Source organism: Bos indicus, chromosome 5, assembly GCF_029378745.1.
Source record: "Bos indicus isolate NIAB-ARS_2022 breed Sahiwal x Tharparkar chromosome 5, NIAB-ARS_B.indTharparkar_mat_pri_1.0, whole genome shotgun sequence".
Classification (NCBI taxonomy): Eukaryota; Metazoa; Chordata; class Mammalia; order Artiodactyla; family Bovidae; genus Bos; species Bos indicus.
Genome location: NC_091764.1, coordinates 103,769,126 through 103,789,796, shown reverse-complemented (window position 1 = coordinate 103,789,796; position 20,671 = coordinate 103,769,126). Strand labels below are relative to the sequence as shown.

General features: G+C 53.0%; 2 protein-coding genes across 4 annotated transcripts in view; one reads left to right on the top strand and one right to left on the bottom strand.

Annotated features, from left to right (window-relative positions):
• Positions 1 to 3,531: 3,531 nt before the first annotated feature.
• RBP5 (retinol binding protein 5) lies at positions 3,532 to 8,845 on the bottom strand. Of its 3 annotated transcripts, none has more exons than XM_019960229.2 (5): positions 8,609 to 8,845; positions 8,054 to 8,134; positions 7,571 to 7,749; positions 4,348 to 4,449; positions 3,532 to 3,893 (listed from the first exon to the last, which is right to left on the bottom strand). In XM_019960229.2, the coding sequence occupies exons 2-5, from the start codon at positions 8,124 to 8,126 to the stop codon at positions 3,840 to 3,842; spliced, it is 408 nt and encodes a 135-aa protein (XP_019815788.2). In that variant the 5' UTR covers positions 8,127 to 8,134; positions 8,609 to 8,845; the 3' UTR covers positions 3,532 to 3,839. The 3 variants fall into 3 exon arrangements, with proteins under 3 accessions (XP_019815788.2, XP_019815787.2, XP_019815785.2); XM_019960228.2 differs by having other exon boundaries at positions 8,054 to 8,176; positions 8,637 to 8,845; XM_019960226.2 differs by having other exon boundaries at positions 8,637 to 8,845.
• A 989-nt stretch (positions 8,846 to 9,834) lies between these two features.
• Positions 9,835 to 20,671, top strand: part of CLSTN3 (calsyntenin 3) — a 29,900-nt gene continuing 19,063 nt past the window's right edge. The window contains exons 1-8 of the mRNA XM_019960225.2: positions 9,835 to 10,191; positions 12,573 to 12,695; positions 13,132 to 13,327; positions 14,766 to 14,974; positions 15,231 to 15,380; positions 15,846 to 16,031; positions 17,170 to 17,451; positions 18,242 to 18,354. Of these exons, the coding sequence (XP_019815784.2) occupies positions 9,852 to 10,191; positions 12,573 to 12,695; positions 13,132 to 13,327; positions 14,766 to 14,974; positions 15,231 to 15,380; positions 15,846 to 16,031; positions 17,170 to 17,451; positions 18,242 to 18,354 (1,599 nt within the window). The 5' untranslated portion in view covers positions 9,835 to 9,851. The remainder of the gene's footprint in view (positions 10,192 to 12,572; positions 12,696 to 13,131; positions 13,328 to 14,765; positions 14,975 to 15,230; positions 15,381 to 15,845; positions 16,032 to 17,169; positions 17,452 to 18,241; positions 18,355 to 20,671) is intronic.

Genomic DNA, 20,671 nt, shown 5'->3' with positions numbered 1-20,671 from the left:
GCCTGAAGGACTGGGTAGGCCCAGCACAAATGGAGGGATGGCTGGAGCCTCCTTCCTTCAGAGGATAACATTTGAGGGGAGGGAATGGGGCTAGAACTCTGCTCTCTCTTTTGGGACTCCAGGGTTTGCAGTGGCCTCTAAGGGTCCCCTGACAAAGTAGGGGTCCCGCTGAGTTACGGGATCAGCTCCAGGTTGGGATGCCTTTGTGTTCTGTAGGTGAGGACTTTCCTGCTGCTCTTTAAACCTGCAAGTCTGGGCACATGGGGTAGCTGCATGGAGATGGTGGCTAAGGTGAGGGGCAACTTGGGAGATACACAGTTTAGACTTTGTCATTCCTGCCCCCTGTGGAGCCCCAACCAGAAAGCGGAGTCTGATTTCTTGGGCAACGTGGGATTGTCTGCTTCAGGGCACATGCCCACTCCTGACCTCTCGGCCAGGTTGGTCAGTTTCTTCTGAGCAGAGGGATCTGGACTGACCTAGGGTAGCTCAGCTGGTAAAGAATCCACCTGCAATGCAGGAGACCCTCGTTCGATTCCTGGTCAGGAAGATCCCCTGGAGAAGGGATAGGCTACCCACTTCCTGGGTTCAATCCCTGGGTTAGGAAGATCCCTTGGAGGATGGCAAGGCAACCCACTCCAGTATTCTTGCCAGGAGAATTCCCATGGACAGAGGAGCCTGGCAGGCTATAGTCCATGAGGTCACAAAGAGTCAGACACAACTGAATGACTAAGCATAGCACAGAGAATCATTTGGGGTTCAGTTGCTTGTGACCATTCGGTGCTATCTGGGCCTGGTGGATGGGGAGGGGTCAGGGGCCTGGCATGGGGCTGGGTTAGAAGGGTGCAGTCACTCTATGTCACATGGAGATAAACATCCTTGATTCCTGATCATTTCCCTGGGCGCTAAGACTCTGGTCAACAAAATTAAAGCTGGTCTTGGGATCCACAACTTTGTGATCCTGGAAAGGCTGGGGTGGGACCACTGGTCCATAGCTGTTTTGCCCGCATCCCAACCCTTGCCTTTGCATCACTCACCCATCAGCGCCCCTGGTGACTAACTCCTCCATCTGAGAGTGAGTGGTTCAGCCTGATTGGAATGAGGGGTAGGGCCTTGGCATAGTGAGCCCATGTGAGCTGAGAACTGGACTGTGCGTGTGTGTGTGTGTGTGTGTCTGTCTGTCTGTCTGGCCAGAGCAGGGATGGAGTGTCTATCCAACAGGGTGTTGGAGGAGGGACTGAATTTGGTGGGTAACTGGCTCCCACTGCAGCAAGCAGCGCCCCCTGCTGCCCACAGGGGAAATAGCAGCCCGAATCTGGGTGGATCCACTTCTACTTGGAGGTACCCCGAAGCCGCTCAGTCCATCCTCCTGTGGCTTGTGTTCCTTTGGTGTTTATAGGCCTCTTGTTACATTCTGGCTCCTGGAGGGGAGGGGTCCAGGGGAGGCTACAGACCCGCGGGTGGGGCGGGTGTGGGTGCTTGCATCATAGGAGTCCTGGGGGACGAGGCTGCTTCTGCTGGGGTCCAGTGGTCACTGGGGAAGCCAACGTGCTCCCAGGTCAGGCCCTCTGGAGAGACCCCAGCCAGGGACCGACATGCAGAGCACAGCGGGCAGTCCTGTGCATAGAGGCCTGGACATGCGCTGTGAGCTCCGAGTGGTGGGGACCTGGTGAATACACACCCAGAGCATTTTTCCCATGGCTTCCCTGCGCTCAGAAGGGAAAGGTAGGGTCCCCAGTTCTCGGAGGGCTCTCCCTTCCCCATTCTGCTGGAGGCCCTGCAAAGAGTCTGTGCAGGGAAGAAGAGGCTCAGGTCCGCTCTGAGTTCTTGTCCTTGTCTTTTCCAAATTTGTTCCAGGCTGGTGCGGGGGTTGAGTGCTGCAATCCTAGTTTGTGGCCAAGCCCCAGAGACCATCTTGAATGTGCAGGGGCCCAGCCATTGCAGGAAGAGGAGGCAGGGGTGGGCATCCAGTGAGCACTGGCCAGGGACTTTTCAGCAATCCCCTCCCCTGCCCCAGCCAGGCACTATCCTCACTCCACCTGAGCCTTCTCTCTGTGCTCTTGCCCCATGGGACTTTTATTCTGAAAGAGCCAAGGCCTCTGTAGGTAGGGAGGTGACCAGAGGCTGGAGTTGGCCTGGCCTCTGGACAGGCCCTACCCTTCTGGGCTGTTTTCTAGGGCAGTGATTCTGGGCCCCTATGGGAGGAGCCATGCTGTCTTCAGTTGTCCTTCTTACCTTCTGTCCCCAGCCTTGCTGGACTGTAGGCAGAGGGTCTTTGAGGCCTGTTGCCTTCACACCGACTATTGCCTTCACACCTTCATGTCCTTCATCTTTCAAGTCCTTGGCCTTGAACCCTCTGAGAATCGTAGTGCATGCCTGCTCAGTTGTGTCCGACTCTTTGCCACCCCATGGACTGCAGCCCACCAGGCTCCTCTGTCCATGGGATTCTCCAGGCAAGAATACTGGGGTGGGTTGCCATTCTTATCTCCAGGGGGTCTTCCTGACCCAGGGATTGAACCTGGGTCTCCTGCAGCTCCTGCTTTGGCAGGTGGATTCTTTACTACTGTGCCACCTGGGAAGCCCAGCCATATCATTAAACAAGGATGTCACGGCCAACATCGAGTCTGGCCCTCCAAAAGTGAATTTCTGAGCCCAGAGGGCACCCAGGAAGAACAACGCCTTCAATCCAGCAGCTGTCAGGCTGCAGTCACTCCTTACAGTCCATCAATTGAGGAACTAAGGATGTGAAAATCAAATCGAATCAAATCAAATTGCAGGATGCTGCCCCCAGATAGCTGAGCTGCATATGAAAGGAATGCTTTCAGTAAGCCCAGGCTCTTGCATCTTCCCATACATAGAAAAGGGCTAAATTCCTTAACTTGAGATATCTGGTTTTCCTTAATTAACAATAATCTTTTGATGTTCAGACTACCTGCCCCTTGTTGCAAAACTTCTACATAACCTGACTGACAACCCCCACACCCAACAGTTTTCAGGGTCACCTAAGATGCTGTCTTTTGGGTCTGAAATCTTAAGAATTCTCACCAAATAAAACATAACTCTGAACTTTCAGTGACTATTTTTAAGTGGACACCTTCATCTGTTTTCCTTTTCAGTCCTTTTTGACCCTCTTGTTGCCTGTCCTTCCCAAAGCAGACGTGGAGACCAGCTCACTATTTAGAAACTTTCCACCTCCCCTGGCACCAGATAAAGGTCTCACCCTGACCCATTCCTCCTCCCCAACATGTAGGATGCAAGCATATGATTGGCAAGGCTCATTAGGTGTCAGTCAACATGTCTGTTGAACTCTGTGTGGCTGGGGCCATGCCTTGGGCCTGGTTCTATTCAGCCCAGGGAATTTCTCAAGAAGAAGGACAAGGAACTGGACAAGAGCCCCAATAGCTCCTGCTTAGATTCTTGAGAGTCCAGTCACTCTTTCTCAAAAGCCCCACCAGGATGGAGTTTCCACTAATGCTCCAGTGCATGAAGCTGAGTGCTTTCTTAGATGGAAAATAAGAGGCCAAACGAATGAAAGAGAGTGGAAGTCCGTTATTCTCAAAGGCTCTTTCCCTTTGTGTGTTTCTCTCATCCAGGAGGCAGACCTTGAGCTCGATATGAGGTCACTTTTGGGCAGTGGAATGTGAGAAGGAAAGGACTTTGGCCCGGGGGCTGCAAGTTATAGATTAACATGGGGCGGGGGAGAGGGACGCAGAAGCAGGGTGAGTGGCCTAGGACAGGGACTGCTGACCTGGGACCATCTGGGCTTGAAGGGGACACAGGAAAGAGGAATCTGGGGACTCTTGTGGTCCAGGAGGGGAGGGGGGCCCTCAGCTCCTCTCCAGCTATTTGACCTTCCTGAAGACACACTGGCACACTGCATCCCGTGCGGTCACTTCCTGGGGGCAGAGTAGGAATAATAAGGACAGAGAAGATTCTTACCAGCCACTCCCCTTTCTCAGTTTCTTGACCTCCACTGAATCCTTCAGGATACATCAGCTGGAGTGTGTGATATATGGGGAACTGTAACCTTTTTCCAAACCCTCAACTTTCCATCCCAGAGGAAGGAAGGGATCTGGTCAGGGAGCTGAAGTGGCTAAGTCTCCATGTCTCCGGTCATGATTTATGGACACGCATCGGACCTGCAGCCAGGGCCCACCATGGCCACTTGACTTCTTCCCCTCTCCACTCTTCCCAGGGCTCCCATGTTCCTTCCTTCCTTGCCTTCTTTGGCAGGGAGCGGGCTGGAGTAGTAGACTTACTTGATTTGGGCAAGGGAATGGGTCCTAGCTGGAGGCCCCCCTCCCAGACACACCCTCATGCATCTCCTCTCCCAGTCCCCACCCCTCTCACCTGATATAACATCTCTTCCTCCAGCCAGAGTCGCCAGCCCCGGTTAGGGACCTCTCCTTTCTGCACACAAACCAGCTGCTCCTCTTCCCAGGTGACTATGGTCTATGGAGAAAGCAGGAATAAAGGAAGACTGGGGGGGGTGTTGTAGGGTACCCCAAATGCATCGCCTTACTCTGCTGGGCTGCCCCCACGCCCTGCATCATAGCAGACGCTGTCTTGCTCCAGCCCCTTCCTTCTGAGTGACTCAGCAAAACTCCCCTCCCCTCCCACTCCTAAAGGCCACTGGAAGGGGCCCCACACTGTGTGACAGTGCCCATTTGGGTAGAGGGGGATGAAGCAGGATAATCTCGGGGTTGGGGGAGATGAAACTGGGGGTTCAGTGATGAAGAATGGAGAATTTGTCCTCTGATACTTCTGGCTGACCTGGAGGAGACTTTGGGAAAGAAGGGAGATTGGTTGGGAGACAACCAGGGAATCTCTTTTCTCCTCTTTCTCAGTCTCAAGGGCAGCTGCAATGTCCTTGAGAATGAAGGGTCAACTCCCCAAATCAGAGCTGAGTGGACCAGAGCTAGGCATTCCAAGCAGCGTTATTTGGACCCCCAATAGTCTATGTGTGTGCTTAGTTGCTCAGTCATGTCTGATTCTTTGTGACCCCATGGGCTGTAGCCCGCCAGGCTCCTCTGTCCATGGGACTTTTCGGGCATGACTACTGGAATGGGTTGCCATGTCCTCCTCCAGGGGATCTTCCCAACCCATGGATCGAAACCCCGTCTCTTGTGTCTCCTGCTTTGGCAGGTGGATTCTTTATCACTAGTGCCACCTGGGAAACCCCAATAGGATAGGCCCTACCCAAACCAGGAGTTCAGAATCTTATGTGTGTTTTTTTTTGCCATGGCTTGTAGGATCTTAGTTCCCCAAGAAGGGATGGAACCCAGGCCCTCAGCAGTGAAAGCTCGGAGTCCTAACCACTGGACCGCCTGGGAATTTCCAAGGAGCTCAGAATCTTGATCGGTTAGAGGAGAGGTCAGTAGGTATTATATCTGTGATGCCAACAAGACTGTTGGTGATGGGAGCAGAGAGGGAAGAGCTGAGTCTTCAAGGAAGGGAGTTAATTAGATTGGAGATAATGGGAACTTTCTAGCAAGTAAAGAAACAGAGGTAAGGAAGATGAGTAGATAGTTGTGAGGGGGCTCTAACCTAGTGTTTTTGTGGGGAGGCCCTTGGATGCTACGTGGAGCGTGTGAACCTTACCTGGAACATAGCAGGTTGTCTGAAAGGGTTTAAGTTAGGGAGTGACATGGTCACTTTTACATTTTAAAAGTACTGTGGTTATGATAGGCAGAGTGGATTAGAGGAGAGTCAAGAATGGGAACCAATTTGGGGCACCAGATGAGAAATGAGGGCCTGAAATAAGGTGGTGTTAGAAAAGCTAGGAAGAAACAGATGACAGCCGTGTAAACAACTGATTCTCAATAGAAATGTAGTGAGACCTAAATGCTAGCCACATATATAATTTTAAAAATTTCTAGTAGCCACATTAGAAAAGCAAAAAGAAACAGGTGAAATTAATTTTAGTATTCTATTTTATTCAACCTAAAATATTATAATTTTATTACATGTAATATATTATATATATTTTTAAACCTAAAATATAATATTTCAGCATGCAATCAATACACAATTTCTGATGTGTCTTATACTCTTGTTTGGTATTATCTTAAAAATCCAGTGTGTATTTCATACCGATAGCACATGTCAAATTTGGACCAGTTACATTTCAAATATCTTTATATGGTTAGTAGCTGCCATATTGGACAGCACAGAACAGTTATAAAGGCTTCTTGACTAATTACATGTGGTCCACATGTGCATGCATGTGTGTGTGTGTGTGTGTGTGTGTGTGTGTGTATACACTCATTTGTTGGGAACACAGAGGTAAGGGAACATAAGGCAAAAACTGTGACTCCCAGGCTTTATTCCTGCTGGTTGTTGCCATTGATGGAGACAGTAAATATAAAGGCAGGAAGAGGTCTGTGTAGGAAGATAATGACTTGGGCTTTGACCTTGGGGCATCCAGATGGAAACATTTTGCAGGCAGTTGAAACTTGGCCATGGAGCTCAGGTGGCACCTCTGACTGGAGAGTTTGTGTCTAGAGCAGTTTGTAGATTTCATTGAACACATGGGTGTATATGCTTTAGCCCATGGATAGTACACAGACAAGAGGGAGAAAGTCAAGACAAGATACTAGGGGATTGCAGCACTATTTGCAATAGCTAGGAAATAGAAGAAACATAGATGGCCATCAACAGATGAATGGATAAGGAAGTTGTGGTACATATACACAATGGGATATGACTCCGCTATAAAAAGGAACACATTTGAGTCAGTTCTAATGAGGTGGATGAACCTAGAACTTGTTATACAGAGTCAAGTAAGTCAGAAAGAGAAACACAAATATTGCATATTAATGCATATATAGAGAACCTAGAAAGATAGTACTGATGATCCTACTTGCAAGGCAGCAAAGGAGACACAGAGATTTTGGACACAGTGGGGGAAGGAGATGGTAGGATGATTTGAGAGAATGGCATTGAAATATATACATTGCCATAAGTAAAATAGATAGCCAGTGGGAGTTTGATGTGTGATGAAGGGAACCCAAAGCAAGTGCTCTGTGACAATCTAAAGGGGTGGGATGGTGAGGGAGGTGGGAAAGGGGCTTAAGAGGGAGGAAACATATGTTTACCTAATGTCGATTCATGTTGATGTATGGCAAAAAACATCACAATATTGTAAAGTAATTATCCTCTAATTTTAAAAAAAGATACTAGGGGAAAATCTCAGTTTAAGGGATTAATAGGGGAACGAGGGTCTGCAGAGGAGGTCAAAAGGAACACGAAAGAAGCAGAAAGGACAGCCTAGGAGCGGAGTTACAGAGGTTGAGAGAAGGGACTGTGGTGTCCACAGGGTCACAGGCTAGAGGGTGAGCACAGGCTTGCTCATTGGCCTGAGGGTCACCTGTTCCTGTTGCCCTTTTGGCTGGTGCTCAGAGTGGGCAGAGGAGACGCTGGAAAGAGTCAGGGATGGGTGGGTGACATCCCAGGGCAGGCTGCTGTGGTCATCGTTTCCTCTTGCTGCGACAGGTCATTTTATTTCACCCCCAGTTGTTGAGAGCCCCCATGCCCATCCACAGCCCCTTCCCACAGGCCTGAGAAAAGACACCTGGCATTTGCGTCCATCCACGGTCCTCAGGTCCTCCTCAAATTCCACTCCCACCTCGAATTCCAGAACGTAGTTCCGGAAGGTGCTGAGGGTTTTCACTGTCATGTGGTTGCCCCGCTGGTCAATCTCCTTGTCCGGCTTGAGCAGCAGGGCGATCTTCCGCAGAGCCATGTTGACATCTGTGGGGACCGTCTCTGAGCAAGGGTCTGAGTGAGGGTCCTTTTAGCGGGCCGGGGGCTTCCCCACCCACATCAGCAGCCTAGGGCTGGGAGCATCCCCTTGCCTGGGTCTAGGACTGTGGATTTACTCCCTTCTAGCAATGTCCCTGGCTAGTAAAGGGACCCAAGGCAGGTGCCAGCACCCCCTACCCCCTGCCTGTCTATAATGTCCAGACCCCAGCATCACCCCCTCCTCAATGGATTGGAGGCAGGAAGGGGGAGGGGAGGAGGGGAGTGAGAGGGTTGAGAGGGGCGAGGACATTACTCAGAGCTTGCAGGTAGTCCTCCAAGTTCTTCTGCGAGACAAAGCGGTAGTAGCCGGTGAGGTTGGGAGGCATGGTCCAGGCTGGCCAAGGTGGAAGTCAAGATTTCAGGAGAATGTAAGAGACTGGGGGAGGATGAAGCGGGTGTTGTCTGACAGGTGGGGCTGGGAGTCTCCCAGCCAGGCTCTGCACACATTGAGGCAGCCTGTGTAAGGTCCTAGCTACCAGGGTTTTTATAGCGCTGGGGGCCCTGCTGCAGTAAGAGCTCCTGCCAGACTTCCTCCCCCCTTCCCCCACGATGAGCGTGAGGCTGGTGTCCACAGCCCCAGAGATGGGCAGGGGACTTGGCAAGGCTGTGCTTGACCTCGGCTTTTCCTGAGGAAGGAACCTGGACCAGGACTGGGGGCTGTCAGTCAGGCAACACTTGAGCCTTTCCGAAGGTCAGTTCTGGCTTCCAGCCCAAGTGTGGAAGGCTTGGTCCGGAGGACCCCCGGGGCAGACTCCCCGGGGAGGGAGCCGACCTTACTGGATGGCGGGGAGGGACCTTTCGGACTCACCCAAGGATAAGTTCTAACAATGTCTCACCAAGGATTCCAAAAGGTATGAAGGGGAGGAAGAGGTGGGGAAAGAAGTGCAGACAGCCAGCTTGCCAGGAGCCCTAGTGAAGAAAATCCTCCAGCGCTGGCCCCCACAGCTTCGTTACACAGCTCTGCTGAGCTGGAGTCCCGACGCTGGAGCTCAGGACCCTGTCCTGCAGGACCGTGAGGAGGGAAGCAGAAAAACTGCAGAGGGGGCTGTCTGAGTTGCTGAGTTCAAAGTCTGGAGCAGAAGGTGAGGGAGGAGTTTGGCTGGCTGTTCTGGAGAACTCTACACTCTTTGGCTTGGGACCCAGGGATTTCCCCTCTCCCTCTGGAGTGGTGGATGGCACCATCAGCTACCCTCATTGCACAGTCCATGCTTCCCAGATGTGTTCCCTTGGAGGCGGAGGTGGTGTGCTCTAGCCTTACCCTCCCCCCTCCCCACCACACTACACCGCACTCTTCTCTGCCTCTTAGACCTACCAACTTTTCTGGCTTCTGAACCAACTAGGCTGGTTTGGGTCAATATGGTTTAAGATGAGAAATTTGGGGAGAGGGAGGCAGGCAGGGTAGACAGCAGGAAAAAATTCCACCTGGTGGTGAACTGTCCCGACAGGTGCCTGGGGGTGAGTGGGGGAGGTGGGGCACAGACATCTCGCTTTTCTTCGGGTCCCAGAGCTCGGTCCACCGACTTGCTGACCACCCCCTGGCTTCCTCAGAGACTCGGGGCTGGGACCTGAAAGGCTAGCATCTCTGGGGCTCAGGTTGTGGGTTTTACTTGGCGGTTCCCAGGAGGCACCCAGCAGGGTCCTGCTGATGGAATGGGCTGTGAAAAGAGGTTAATGCAGAGTTGGTGGTGGTGGTGGTGGTGGTGGGGTGACGTGGATACTTGTCCCTCCTCGCCTCCTTCAGATCTCCGTTTGACGTCTCCTCTTCCCACCCCCGGGCTTCTAGCTGCGCGATCCTCTCCCTGTCCCTCTTTTCCCCCACCTCCTCTACGGCTTTCCAGCTTCCTCCCCAGCCCCCGCAGTTCCCTTGCTCCCCCAAATTGCAGTCAGGGGAAAAAGCCCTAACACGTCCTCCCGCCCCTGCTCCCCAGTCCCATTGGCTCCCTCCCGCCCTGCAGCACCTGGCCCCCCCAGCCACCCGATTGGCCAGCGGCCCCATCAATCCTCGCCTGGCCGTGCTGACGTCATCCTGCAGTAGAGGGGATGGGGTGGGAATGAGAGAGAGAGAGAGAGTGAGGACGCCCGGCTCCAGAAGGAAGGAGCAGCAGCCACTGCCGGTTCCCCCCTGCCCAGCCGCCCAGGTTGGGGTCTGCCCGGGTCTGCCCTATGGACTAGGGTGGGCGGCAGGCTCCTTTCCATCTCTGCCCTGCTCTCTGCCCTCTCCCCTCCCCTCTTCGGAGAGCCCCTGCATCCCTTGCCCAAGGTGGAACAAGCAGGGCTCCAGGCTCTGGGGGCGAGCAATCGGGGCCCTGCCCTGCCTACACCACGCCATGACCCCCTTGCTGTTTCCCCTCTTGCTGGCCTCCCTGCTCCCCTCCAGCTCCTGTAACAAAGGTGAGTGTGGTGGTAGGGGGGTGGGGGCACAGAAGGAGGGGGTCTCAGGCCCCGCGATGTGGGGGTCGAGGCGGGCAGGCGCCCTTTAAGGCTCCCTGGGACACGACAGGTGGTTCTTCGCACCATCCCCCTTCCCATCCATTTTCTCAGACCTGTCCCCTTCTCTTCTCGCTGGCATCTCCAGAACCTCTCTCTGGTCCCTCCTCTCTGGTCCGTCTCTACCCATGTGCTTCTCTTGCTCCCAGGTTGGTCCCCATTCCCATCCTGGGGTCTGTATCTTCCCCTCCCCGCCCCCCCCCCCCCCCCCCTGCTCCCTGCTGGAGCGATCTCGGGTCTCAGAAGGACCTGTTCCTGAGAGGGGTGATGGACCTCTCTGGGCGGGTCCCCGTTTCACGGGGTGTGCCGGCGCTGAGGGTGTGTGGCCACATCCATCTGATCCCTCTCCATCTCATCCCGGGGAGGAACTGTTCCCACAGTTCAGCAATTCGGAGCACGTATGTGTTGGCGTGTTCCTCTGCATCCATCCCCTTCCGCCTGCATACAGGGCTGGGCTGAGGGTTACCAGAGCTGCCCTCTCTGGCAGACGGCTGATAAATTTAGCTGGGTGAGGCTGTTAGAGGGGCCAGGAGAGAGGGAGGGGGTGAGGGCCAAGGGTTTAGGTAGGTGAAGACAGCAGGAAAGGGCAGAGGTGGGTGTGTGTGTGTGGGGGGGGTGCTAAAGAGTGGGGAAAGGGGAAGGGAGAAGGAGAAGGGAGGTGAAGCGTTGGAGGAGATGAGCAGGGGATGGACCAGGGTCAAGGTGGAGGCAAAGGAGAGGGAGAGAAATCAGGAAGAACAGGTGAGGAGAGGGCGAGGGGAAGAGCTCAGGAGGGAGGAGGTAGGGAGTCCAGGAGTCAGTGAGAGGAGATGGACACAAGGAGAGAGTCAGGGGTCAAGAGGAAGGAAGTGGGAAGACACAGGGCGAGGGTGCAGGGTGAGGAGTGGTGGTGAGCTGTGTGAAGCCTCTCCATCTTCAGCTCAGTCTCTGACCTCAGCTGGGCTTCTTAGCTTCCCAACACATCCTGTGCTGCCTTCTAGGCACCATCTGTGGCTTTCTCCTCTGCCCCTAGGGAAGGGGGTTGTGGTGGTCCTCAGCGAGGAAGGGACAGGCATACCAGATACCAGAAGGCTTTGGGGGTGTCACTGGAGGAAAGAATGGAACTCAGGATTTCTCGCTTACCATGACAAGCTGGGGATGAGTGTCCTTTGGGTGATTCAGTTTCTCTCTGATGATAAGTCTTCAGGTCTCAATGATGGGCCCTTGTGAATGTGCTTTGGGAGCTTGGTGCTTTGGCTTGATGGGATTCGATAGAGCAGGCAGTGGAAGTTTCGGTTGGGGGTGAAGTAGAGGGGGCTGGAGCCCACTGAGCCTTCCCCAGAGCCCCTCAGTGGTGAGTGGGCACTTGGTCCTGGGAGGAGACGGGATTGAGTTGAGTCTGGTAGTGGTTGAGAAGACATGGAGGCTGAGTGGGTTGCACTCCTGTCATGGATTGGCTGGTGGTTGAAGGGAATAGGGGTGGGATAGGTGAGAATTAGGACTCAGCCGTGACTCTATAAGAAGGGGGTTCAGGGCGTGTGGGGTTTGGTGGCCTTCTGGGGGACATAGGAGTCAGCTGGTTATGATTATGAGTGTGTTCTTTTGGGTGTGAGGGCGAGAAGCAGGGAGGGGATTTGTCGAGTTTCTAGGCCAGTTCGATAATCCCTGAGGATGCCAGCTCTGCTGGGCCCCATCGTTTGGCATTGATTCCTCTGCTCCATCCCTGCCCCTCTCTGTCCCCCTCCCTCTGTCCTATATATCTCCCTTCTCCCTTCTCTCCTCTTTCCTCTCCTCTGGGAGACTGGCCTTAGGATGGGGCTTAGCCAGGAAAAGAAGGGAACAGGACCAAAATGGGGTGGTGGTCGTGGTGGAGAGGATCAACAACCAGGACCTCAGGAAACATCTAGTCTTCTTTTCCTAATCTCCACTCTGCCCTTAATCTATCCCTTCCCTTTCCCAGGGCCCTCTAATGGCCCATTGCTGCTCCCTGGAGGCCCAACAGCCACACTCCAGCACTTGAAATGCCTAAGAAAAGTCTCTATCCTCTGACCAGCTTTCCCAGGGGAGATGGCAGGACCTCTTCCTCCCCACAGGGCAGGCTGTTGCCATGGAAACTGTCTATCCAGTGACCTCTGACTCCTTTCATGGCTGATTTCTTGCCCTCAGCCCTTCCCGCTGCGGGTGCTTCTGCAGGGGCTGAAGAGGGTGGTGAGCCTGGAGTGTGCTGTCTAGGTCAACAAGGGTTGTGTGGCCATGGAGGGCCAGCTCACAGGTGCTTCCTCTGCTCTCCCTGGGGGTGGGGTCAGCCAACAAGCACAAGCCATGGATTGAGGCAGAATACCAAGGCATCGTCATGGAGAATGACAACACGGTCCTGCTGAACCCACCGCTCTTTGCCTTGGACAAGGATGCTCCCTTGCGCTATGCAGGTAAGTGGGGCTGGGGCAGGGCAGGGTGGGTGGGACAGAGAGAAGTGGGCAGGAGGGCAGGGGCAAGGGAGGAGGGGGGAGGTCCTGGGAGGGAGAGCAGTACTTGGGCAAAGTGGAAGACGGAGGCTCCAGGAGGGAACCCGGCGATGGTGAAGAGCAGTGGCACAGTAAAGTGAGTCAGCGGAGGATGTGGGCAGGCAGGGGTTAACACACCCAGATTTTGCCAGCTCTCAGAGCTGGTGGCTCAGAGGTTGTGCTCAGGGAACCTGGGGTTGGAGTGAATGTTCGATAATTAATGCTTTTCCATGTGCAAGAAAAAGGACTGGGTCTGGGAGGAGAGGTGAAGTAGGGGCCTGGGGGGAGGTTGGCGAGTGATGGAAGGAGACCCTGGAAGTGGAGCAGGAACCTCATCCTTGTCCCCCCCGCCCCCGGCCAGGTGAGATCTGTGGCTTCCGGCTCCATGGGTCCGGGGTGCCCTTTGAGGCTGTGATCCTGGACAAAGCGACAGGAGAAGGGCTGATCCGGGCCAAGGAGCCGGTGGACTGCGAGGCCCAGAAGGAGCACACCTTCACCATCCAGGCCTACGACTGCGGCGAGGGCCCGGATGGGGCCAACACCAAGAAGTCCCACAAGTGAGGACGCCCTGCCCCTGCCCTTGCCCTCTGCTGCAGGTCCCCCCGCCACGGCCAGGTCCCTCACTTCCCTCTGTCCTCACCATCTTGACGATCTATCCCCTCCCCTCTCTGTTCATGAGGTTTAGGAGCCTTCAGCCAAGGGGGATAGGAGCATGTGGTGAAGCTCAGTGGGACCAGTCTGGGTTCTGTCTCTTTTGACCGTGGACAGCTTCTTAGTCTTTCTGGATTTGCTTTCGCTTGTCTGTAAAATGGAGCAATGATGATGCCTGCTTCTTCAGGTCACTGTGAAGATGAAAGGAGATGGTTTGTGTCAAAAGCAGGCACCGCAGTGCCTGCCAGTTGGGAGAGGATCCAATACACAGAGACAGGATGCTAAGAGAGCGAGGAGGAGGATGGCACTTCAGTACACACCCAGATTCCTTCCCACTGCCCGGCACTGTGTGTACCACACTCACACACAGAATGTGCACTATGCACGTGCACAGCAGTGGGTGAGAGTGGGCAGGAAGGAGGCTGGGACTCGGGACTCCTACCTCTGTCTGCTCCCAGCTCACTTCTCACTTGAGAATGGTGGGAAGGTGGGCGGTCTGGTCTTCCGGGCCACTGTGAGGCGCTGGATATAAACTGCTTTACGTGATGACTCAATTTCCCATTTGGAGATAGGACCTTTGCCTCTGGGCTTTGGGTGCCTGGATCTGGGCTGGGGGCAAGGCTCAGCATGAAGGGTTTAGCCCCAGCCCCAGCTCCTCTGCTTGCCCCATGGGGGCCGGAGTGGGGAGTGGCCACAGCTCACTGCACAAATCAGATGACTTGAGACTTTGGTACAAAACCACTTCCCTGAATATGTGTGTGTGCTCAGTTGCTCAGTTGTGTCCGACTCTGCGACCTTATGGACTGTAGCCCCCCAGGCTCCTCTGTCCATGGGGTTCTCCAGGCAAGAATACTGGAGTGGGTTGCCATGCCCTTCTCCAGGGGATCTTTCAGACCTAGGGATCGAATCTGTGTCTCCTGCTTCTCCTGCATTGCAGGCAAATTTTTTACCGCTTAGCCACTGGGGAAGCCACTTCCCTGAATATGGTTGGTTTTATTTTGGCTTTTACTCTGCATCTGCCTTGATTGGACCTGATTTCATGAAAAAACAACCTGCCGGATTCAGAATCCTGTCTTATGCATCTTGCCATCCTATCCTTTAATATTCTGTACAGAAGTCACCAAAACCAGCCACTGATGGCCCCCAGGGTCATTTTCACCCTGTACATCAGTCACCCTTTCTCCTGAGGTTCCTCTCCCTTTGTGGTACCTGGTACCCCTGAATGGGGGACGGATGAACGTGACCAGGCTCTGGGTCACACTGGTTCCATCTCCTTGGCTTCTGGTGTGGACTCCCATCTGTGGCTGACCCTTCCTTCTTCTCTTTTTGCTCTGGCACCCGCAGGGCCACCGTACATGTGCGGGTCAACGACGTGAACGAGTTTGCCCCGGTGTTTGTGGAGCAGCTGTATCGCGCGGCAGTGACCGAGGGGAAGCTGTATGACCGCATCCTTCGGGTGGAGGCCATTGATGGCGACTGCTCCCCCCAGTACAGCCAGATCTGCTATTACGAGATCCTCACACCCAATACCCCCTTCCTCATCGACAATGACGGTGAGTCCAGCCCCTGCCACCCCAGCTGCTCAGCCCTGGGCGCCCACATCCTTCGTGATGTTCCGGGGCTGCGCCCTCCACTTGTTCTGCCCCTCACCTCCTCATTCCTCATCCTGCTTCCCAGACATGGAACTTCTTTCCCCAGATTCTTTCCTGCCTGCTTCCTGCTGCCTAATTCACCTGCCCTAAAGTTAGCTCCTGAGTCCTCCCCCGGACCTCCTCTAGTGCCCCTGATCCTCTCTGTCCCCTACCCCAGGGAACATTGAGAACACGGAGAAGCTACAGTACAGTGGTGAGAAGCTCTACAAGTTCACAGTGACGGCTTATGACTGCGGGAAGAAGCGGGCGGCGGACGATGCTGAGGTGGAGATCCAGGTGAAGCCCACCTGTAAACCCAGCTGGCAAGGTGAGGAGCTATGCTTTGGGGCCCATGATCCATCCTTCACCTTGGTTTCTCTCTTCCTCCCTTCTGACAACCACAGGGGCCAGGCTAGGAGCTCGGGAGGGATATATGGGGGGCCACCTGATGCGAAGAGTTGACTTATTAGAAAAGGCCCTGATGCTGGGAAAGATTGAGGGCAGGAGGAGGAGGGGATGACAGAGGATAAGATGGTTAGGTGGCATCATCGATTCAATGGATATGAACTTGGGCAAACTCCGGGGGATGGTGAAGGACAGGGACGCCTGGTGTGCTACAGTCCATGGGCGTGGACACGACTAAGCAACTGAACGACAACATTTGGGGGGCAGACTTGTAGCTGTCTCCCCTGGCTGGCCATTTTCATAGGAACCCAAGACCATCAGCAGAATGGGTAGGAGGGGCTGCCTTAACCAGCTCTGTTCCACTGCCTGCTCCCTCTCACCCCTGCAGGCTGGAACAAAAGGATTGAATATGCACCAGGCGCCGGGAGCTTGGCTCTGTTCCCTGGTATCCGCCTGGAGACCTGTGATGAACCTCTCTGGAACATTCAGGCCACCATAGAGCTGCAGACCAGCCATGTGGCCAAGGGCTGTGACCGTGACAACTACTCAGAGCGTGCACTGCGGAAACTCTGCGGTGGGTGTGATCCCCTGTGGCCCTCCCCCCACCCTCCCTGCCTGTGCCCATTGCCATTCCCCAGCCTTTTCCTGACCCTCCTCTACCTCTCTTAGGAATCTGTCGTGGGACTTCCCTAGCAGTGCAGTGGTTACAACTACATGCTTTTCATTGCAGAGGGCACAGGTTCAATCCCTGGTTTGGGAACTAAGATCTTGTAAGCCATGCCGTGCCACCAAAAACAAGAAGAATCTGTTTTACATCTTCCTTTGCCCATCCATAAGTGGAGTGAGAGTTGCTCAGTTGTGTCCAACTCTTTGCGACCCTATGGACTTTATAGTCCATGGAATTTCCCAGGCCAGAATACTGGAGTGGGTAACCTTTCCCTTCTCCAGGGATCTTCCCAACCCAGGGATCAAATCCAGGTCTCCTGCATGGCAGGCAGATTCTTTACCAGCTGAGCCACAAGGGAAGCCCAAGAATACTGGAGTGGGTAGCCGATCCCTTCTCCAGTGGATCTTCCTGACCCAGAAATGAAACTGGGGTCTCCTGCATTGCAGGCGGATTCTTTTTCAACTGAGCTATTAGGGAAGCCCATCCATAGATGTATATATATCAGAGCTTCCCAGGGAGCGCTAGTGGTAAAGAGCCCACCTGCCAATGCAGGAGACATAAAAGAGACTCATGTTTGATCCCTGGGTGGGGAAGATCCCCTGGAGGAGGGCACGGCAACCCACTTCAGTATTCTTGCCTGGAGAATCCCATGGACAGAGGAGCCTGGTGGGCTGCAGTCCATGGGGTTGCAAAGAGTTGGATACGACTGAAGCGACTTATCATAGCACACAGAGACGTCTATATCTATGGGGGTTGTGGCGTGTGGTTGTCTCTTGTGGCCCAAAGAGCACATAAACATGTGGTTGGCAAAGATGCATGATTATGGCCCAAGAAAATCACCAGATACAATACGGAACAATGGCAGGGAGCGATGAAGAGCTGGAGGAGCTGAGGTCACTGGAGAGCTATTCCTAGCCCTTCCTTTCTCGTCTGAGAGTCCAGAGGAGGTGGTGGAAGTAGCTGTAGGGGCTCTTTTCCTGCCCGCATCCCGTCCCCCATCTGCTGCCTCTCGGCTCCGACACCTGTGCTTCTGGGGCTCCTGCAGGCGCAGCCCCCGGGGAGGTGGATCTACTGCCCATGCCTGGCCCCAATGCCAACTGGACGGCGGGCCTCTCGGTGCACTACAGCCAGGACAGCAGCCTCATCTACTGGTTCAATGGCACCCAGGCGGTGCAGGTGCCCCTGGGGGGCGCTGCGGGGCTGGGCTCCGGGCCCCCGGACAGCCTCAGTGACCACTTTACCCTGTCCTTCTGGATGAAGCACGGTGTCACTCCCAACAAGGGCAAGAAGGAAGAGGAAACCATCGTGTGTAACACCGTCCAGAACGGTGAGCCTTCCTCGGGGCGCCCGTCTGAGCATGGGGAGGACTGGCTTCGTGTCCGGCCTCTGTCACTGTCCAGTTGGTGGCTGTGGGTGGGTCATTTCTCTCTCCCTTCGTATGTAAGATAGCAGTGCTCGTTTCACAGTCCCAGTAGGACGAGCTGAGATCCTACTGCTCTCTGCGTGATAGGACTGCTCACCGCCCTTCTCATTTGTAGCTGCCCAATCGCTTTACATCCCCTGTGTAGTAGACTGCCCCCCAGTCTGCTCCCTATAGAGCCCCCTATCAGAATGGAAGAGCCTGAGTAATGCTGTGCTTCATTCTTTCCCTTCCACCACCACCCTGGCCTCCTCCTATAAGGGCTCATGAGCTCCAGCCTCCAGGACCCCCTTCCTTCTATGGCAGGGGGATGTCCCTCTCAGGGGGGCTCGGCCTTGACTTACTCTTTCATTTCTGCCTCTTCTCAGAGCTCATTTCTCTTGATCTGAAAAGGATCAGTACCCATGAAGTTTGTATTAACCAAAGGAACAGTAAAGATCTGGGTAGGGACAGGCTGGTCACTGTCTCCCCTCAGCCAATCAGAGTGCCTGAGAAAAGCCCAACATTGGACTCTGTGTGTATGTGTGCGAGTCTCAGAGAGAGCTGGAGAGAGAGTGACAGATCCTGAAGAATTAGAGAGAGACAGAGAGAACCTGAAGGAATAAAAAGAATCCAGGGAGCCCTCCCTTCTGGCACTTTGAATCTGTTCTTGCCTCCAGTGCTGTGTTTGACTCCTGTCCCCATCCTCTGCCCCCAGAGGACGGCTTCTCTCACTACTCACTGACTGTCCACGGCTGCAGAATTGCCTTCCTCTACTGGCCTCTGCTTGAGAGTGCCCGGCCAGTCAAATTCCTCTGGAAGCTGGAGCAGGTGAGGCTGGAGCCAGGCTCCTGGGAAAGCTGGGTGGGTGTAACTTGCTTTCAGGGGAGGAGGTCCTAGGGCAGGGCTGGGCATTTTCTGGGTTGCCCTGTGCCCCTTTTTTCAATCTCCACTTTCAGTTCCTGACTATTCTTACATCCCCCTGCTCTCAGCCCCAGCTCCATTCTCTGGTTCTCTTTTCCTAAGGCTTGTCTCCTGCAGAAAGCACTCCTGGGTTAAAAGCACATAGGGAACAAATTACTACTAGCACCAAACCAACCAACCATCCATCTCGCTTGTTTTATTTCATCTCTTTCTTATCTGGAAACTTAGTAGTGTGGATTCCAAACTCTCAAGCAGTTAGCATGTTGTAATCAAGGAAATAAGTAACCTAGGGTACACAGATTGGGTTTTGGGCTTCCCTGGTGGCTCAGATGGTAAAGAATCTGCATGCAATGCAGGAGACCTGTGATCCCTGGTTTGGGAAGATCCCCTGGAGAAGGGCACAGCTACACATTCTGATATTCTTGCCTGGAAAATTCCATGGGCAGAGGAGCCTGGCAGGCTACAGTCCTTGGGGTCGCAAAGAGTAGACACAACTGAGCGACTGAACACATATATGTATATAAATTCTCACTATTATTCATGATTATGAGGGATAAATAAAATGAGCAAAAAAAGAAAAATCTTCTGAGCTAACAGTTGCAGCCTCTTCTTTATTCATCTCCAAGCTGACCACAGGGACCATAGGGACTAATTGAGTTTCCATCTCCTTCTGTTTTTCTTGTAAGCCCTGGTGGAGTGGCTGAGTAAGCAAATGGCTGAAAAAAGGCAGGAAGTGGAAGAGAAAGAAACGGGAATGAAAACCCACAAACTCAATAATTGAGGGCTACCTACAAAAGCTTCTGTTTTCTGTGGCACTCTTTTAAAGAGATAGTCTGCCATCTGCTTCTTCTTGATCTTTCCCCCACATTGCTAATATTGGTAACATTCCTCTTCCTATTTTTATTTTATTTATCCTTATTTATTTAACAAAGATTTAGAAAATACAAGTACCTTGCCATTCTGCTAGGTTATGGAGATACAATGCGATCTAAGATGGAATGAAATCTCTGCCTTCATTGAGTTTACATTTTAGTTGGGGAGATAGATTTTTAAAAGTAAGAAGACATGTAGTAAGAGCTTCCCTGGTGGCTTAGATGGTTTAGAATCCACCTGCAACGCAGGAGACCCAGATTCAATCCCTAGGTTGGGAAGACCCCTTGGAGAAGGGAATGGCTACCCACTCCAGTATTCTGGCCTGGAAAACTCTATGAACAGGGAAGCCTGGTGGGCTACAGTCCATGGGGTCGTAAAGAGTCAGACATGACTGAGCAACTAACACTTTTACTTTTCAGACATAATAAAAATGATAAATTGTGCTAATGCTCTGAAAGAAGAAGCAAGGACCCGAGGTAGAGAATAGGAGGCAAGGAGAGGGGAAGTCATCTCAGACTGGACGTTCAGGGAAGGCCTGATGGAAGCGAAATGTAAGCTCATCCTGAAGAGTCCAGGTAGAGGGAAGAGCAGATGCAAAGGTCCTGAGGCAGAAAAGTGTTCAGCATGTTTCAAGCATGGGAAGAGGGCCAGGCAGTTAGAGCACAGTGAAAAGGGCAGACACCGGATTTGAGGCTGGTGAGTTGGGCAGCGATCAGGTGTACGGTGGACTTTGTTAGCTAAAGTCGTTTGGATTTTGTGCTATGAGAGATGGGAAGTCTTTTGAAAGATTTATAGCTGGGATGTGCCTGATCAGACTCACATGTTAAGAGGATCCTTTTGTATATGTATAACTACTTTACTTTGCTGTACACCTGAAACTGGGGCTTCCCTGGTGGCTCAGTGATAAGGAGCCTGCCTGCCAGTGCAGGAGATGTGGGTCCAATCCCTGGGTGGGGAAGAACCCCTGGAGAAGGAAATGGCAACCCTCTACATTATTCCTGCCTGGAAAATCCCATGGACAGAGAAGACTGAAGGGCTGCAGTCCATGGGTCTGCAAAAGAGTTGGACATGACTTAGCGACTAAATAGCAACATCACCACCTGAAACGAATGCAACATTGTAAACCAACTATTCTCCATATTAAAAAAAAGAGTTCTAAATTTTGAAGGTGTTGCTCCACCAAATTTGGGATGTATTTCTCAATTAAAGATAAATTTCTGTTGCAAAAATATTAATAATTTTTCTAATTATGCATCTGAAAAGATTGGTTACAAGTAATGTATTTAATTTGCAATTAGCTGTGATTTTTCTATAATTGTCATTTATATTTGGGAACATTTGTGAAGTGAGG

Excerpts from the sequence above, each read along its gene's own strand:
- RBP5 (XM_019960229.2), bottom strand. The coding sequence starts at position 8,126 with ATGCCTCCCAACCTCACCGGCTACTACCGCTTTGTCTCGCAGAAGAAC. Across the intron at positions 4,450-7,570 it reads TGGATGGACGCAAATGCCAG|ACCATAGTCACCTGGGAAGA; the intron begins GTGTCTTTTCTC and ends CTTTCTCCATAG. Across the intron at positions 3,894-4,347 it reads AGGAAGAGATGTTATATCAG|GAAGTGACCGCACGGGATGC; the intron begins GTGAGAGGGGTG and ends CTCTGCCCCCAG.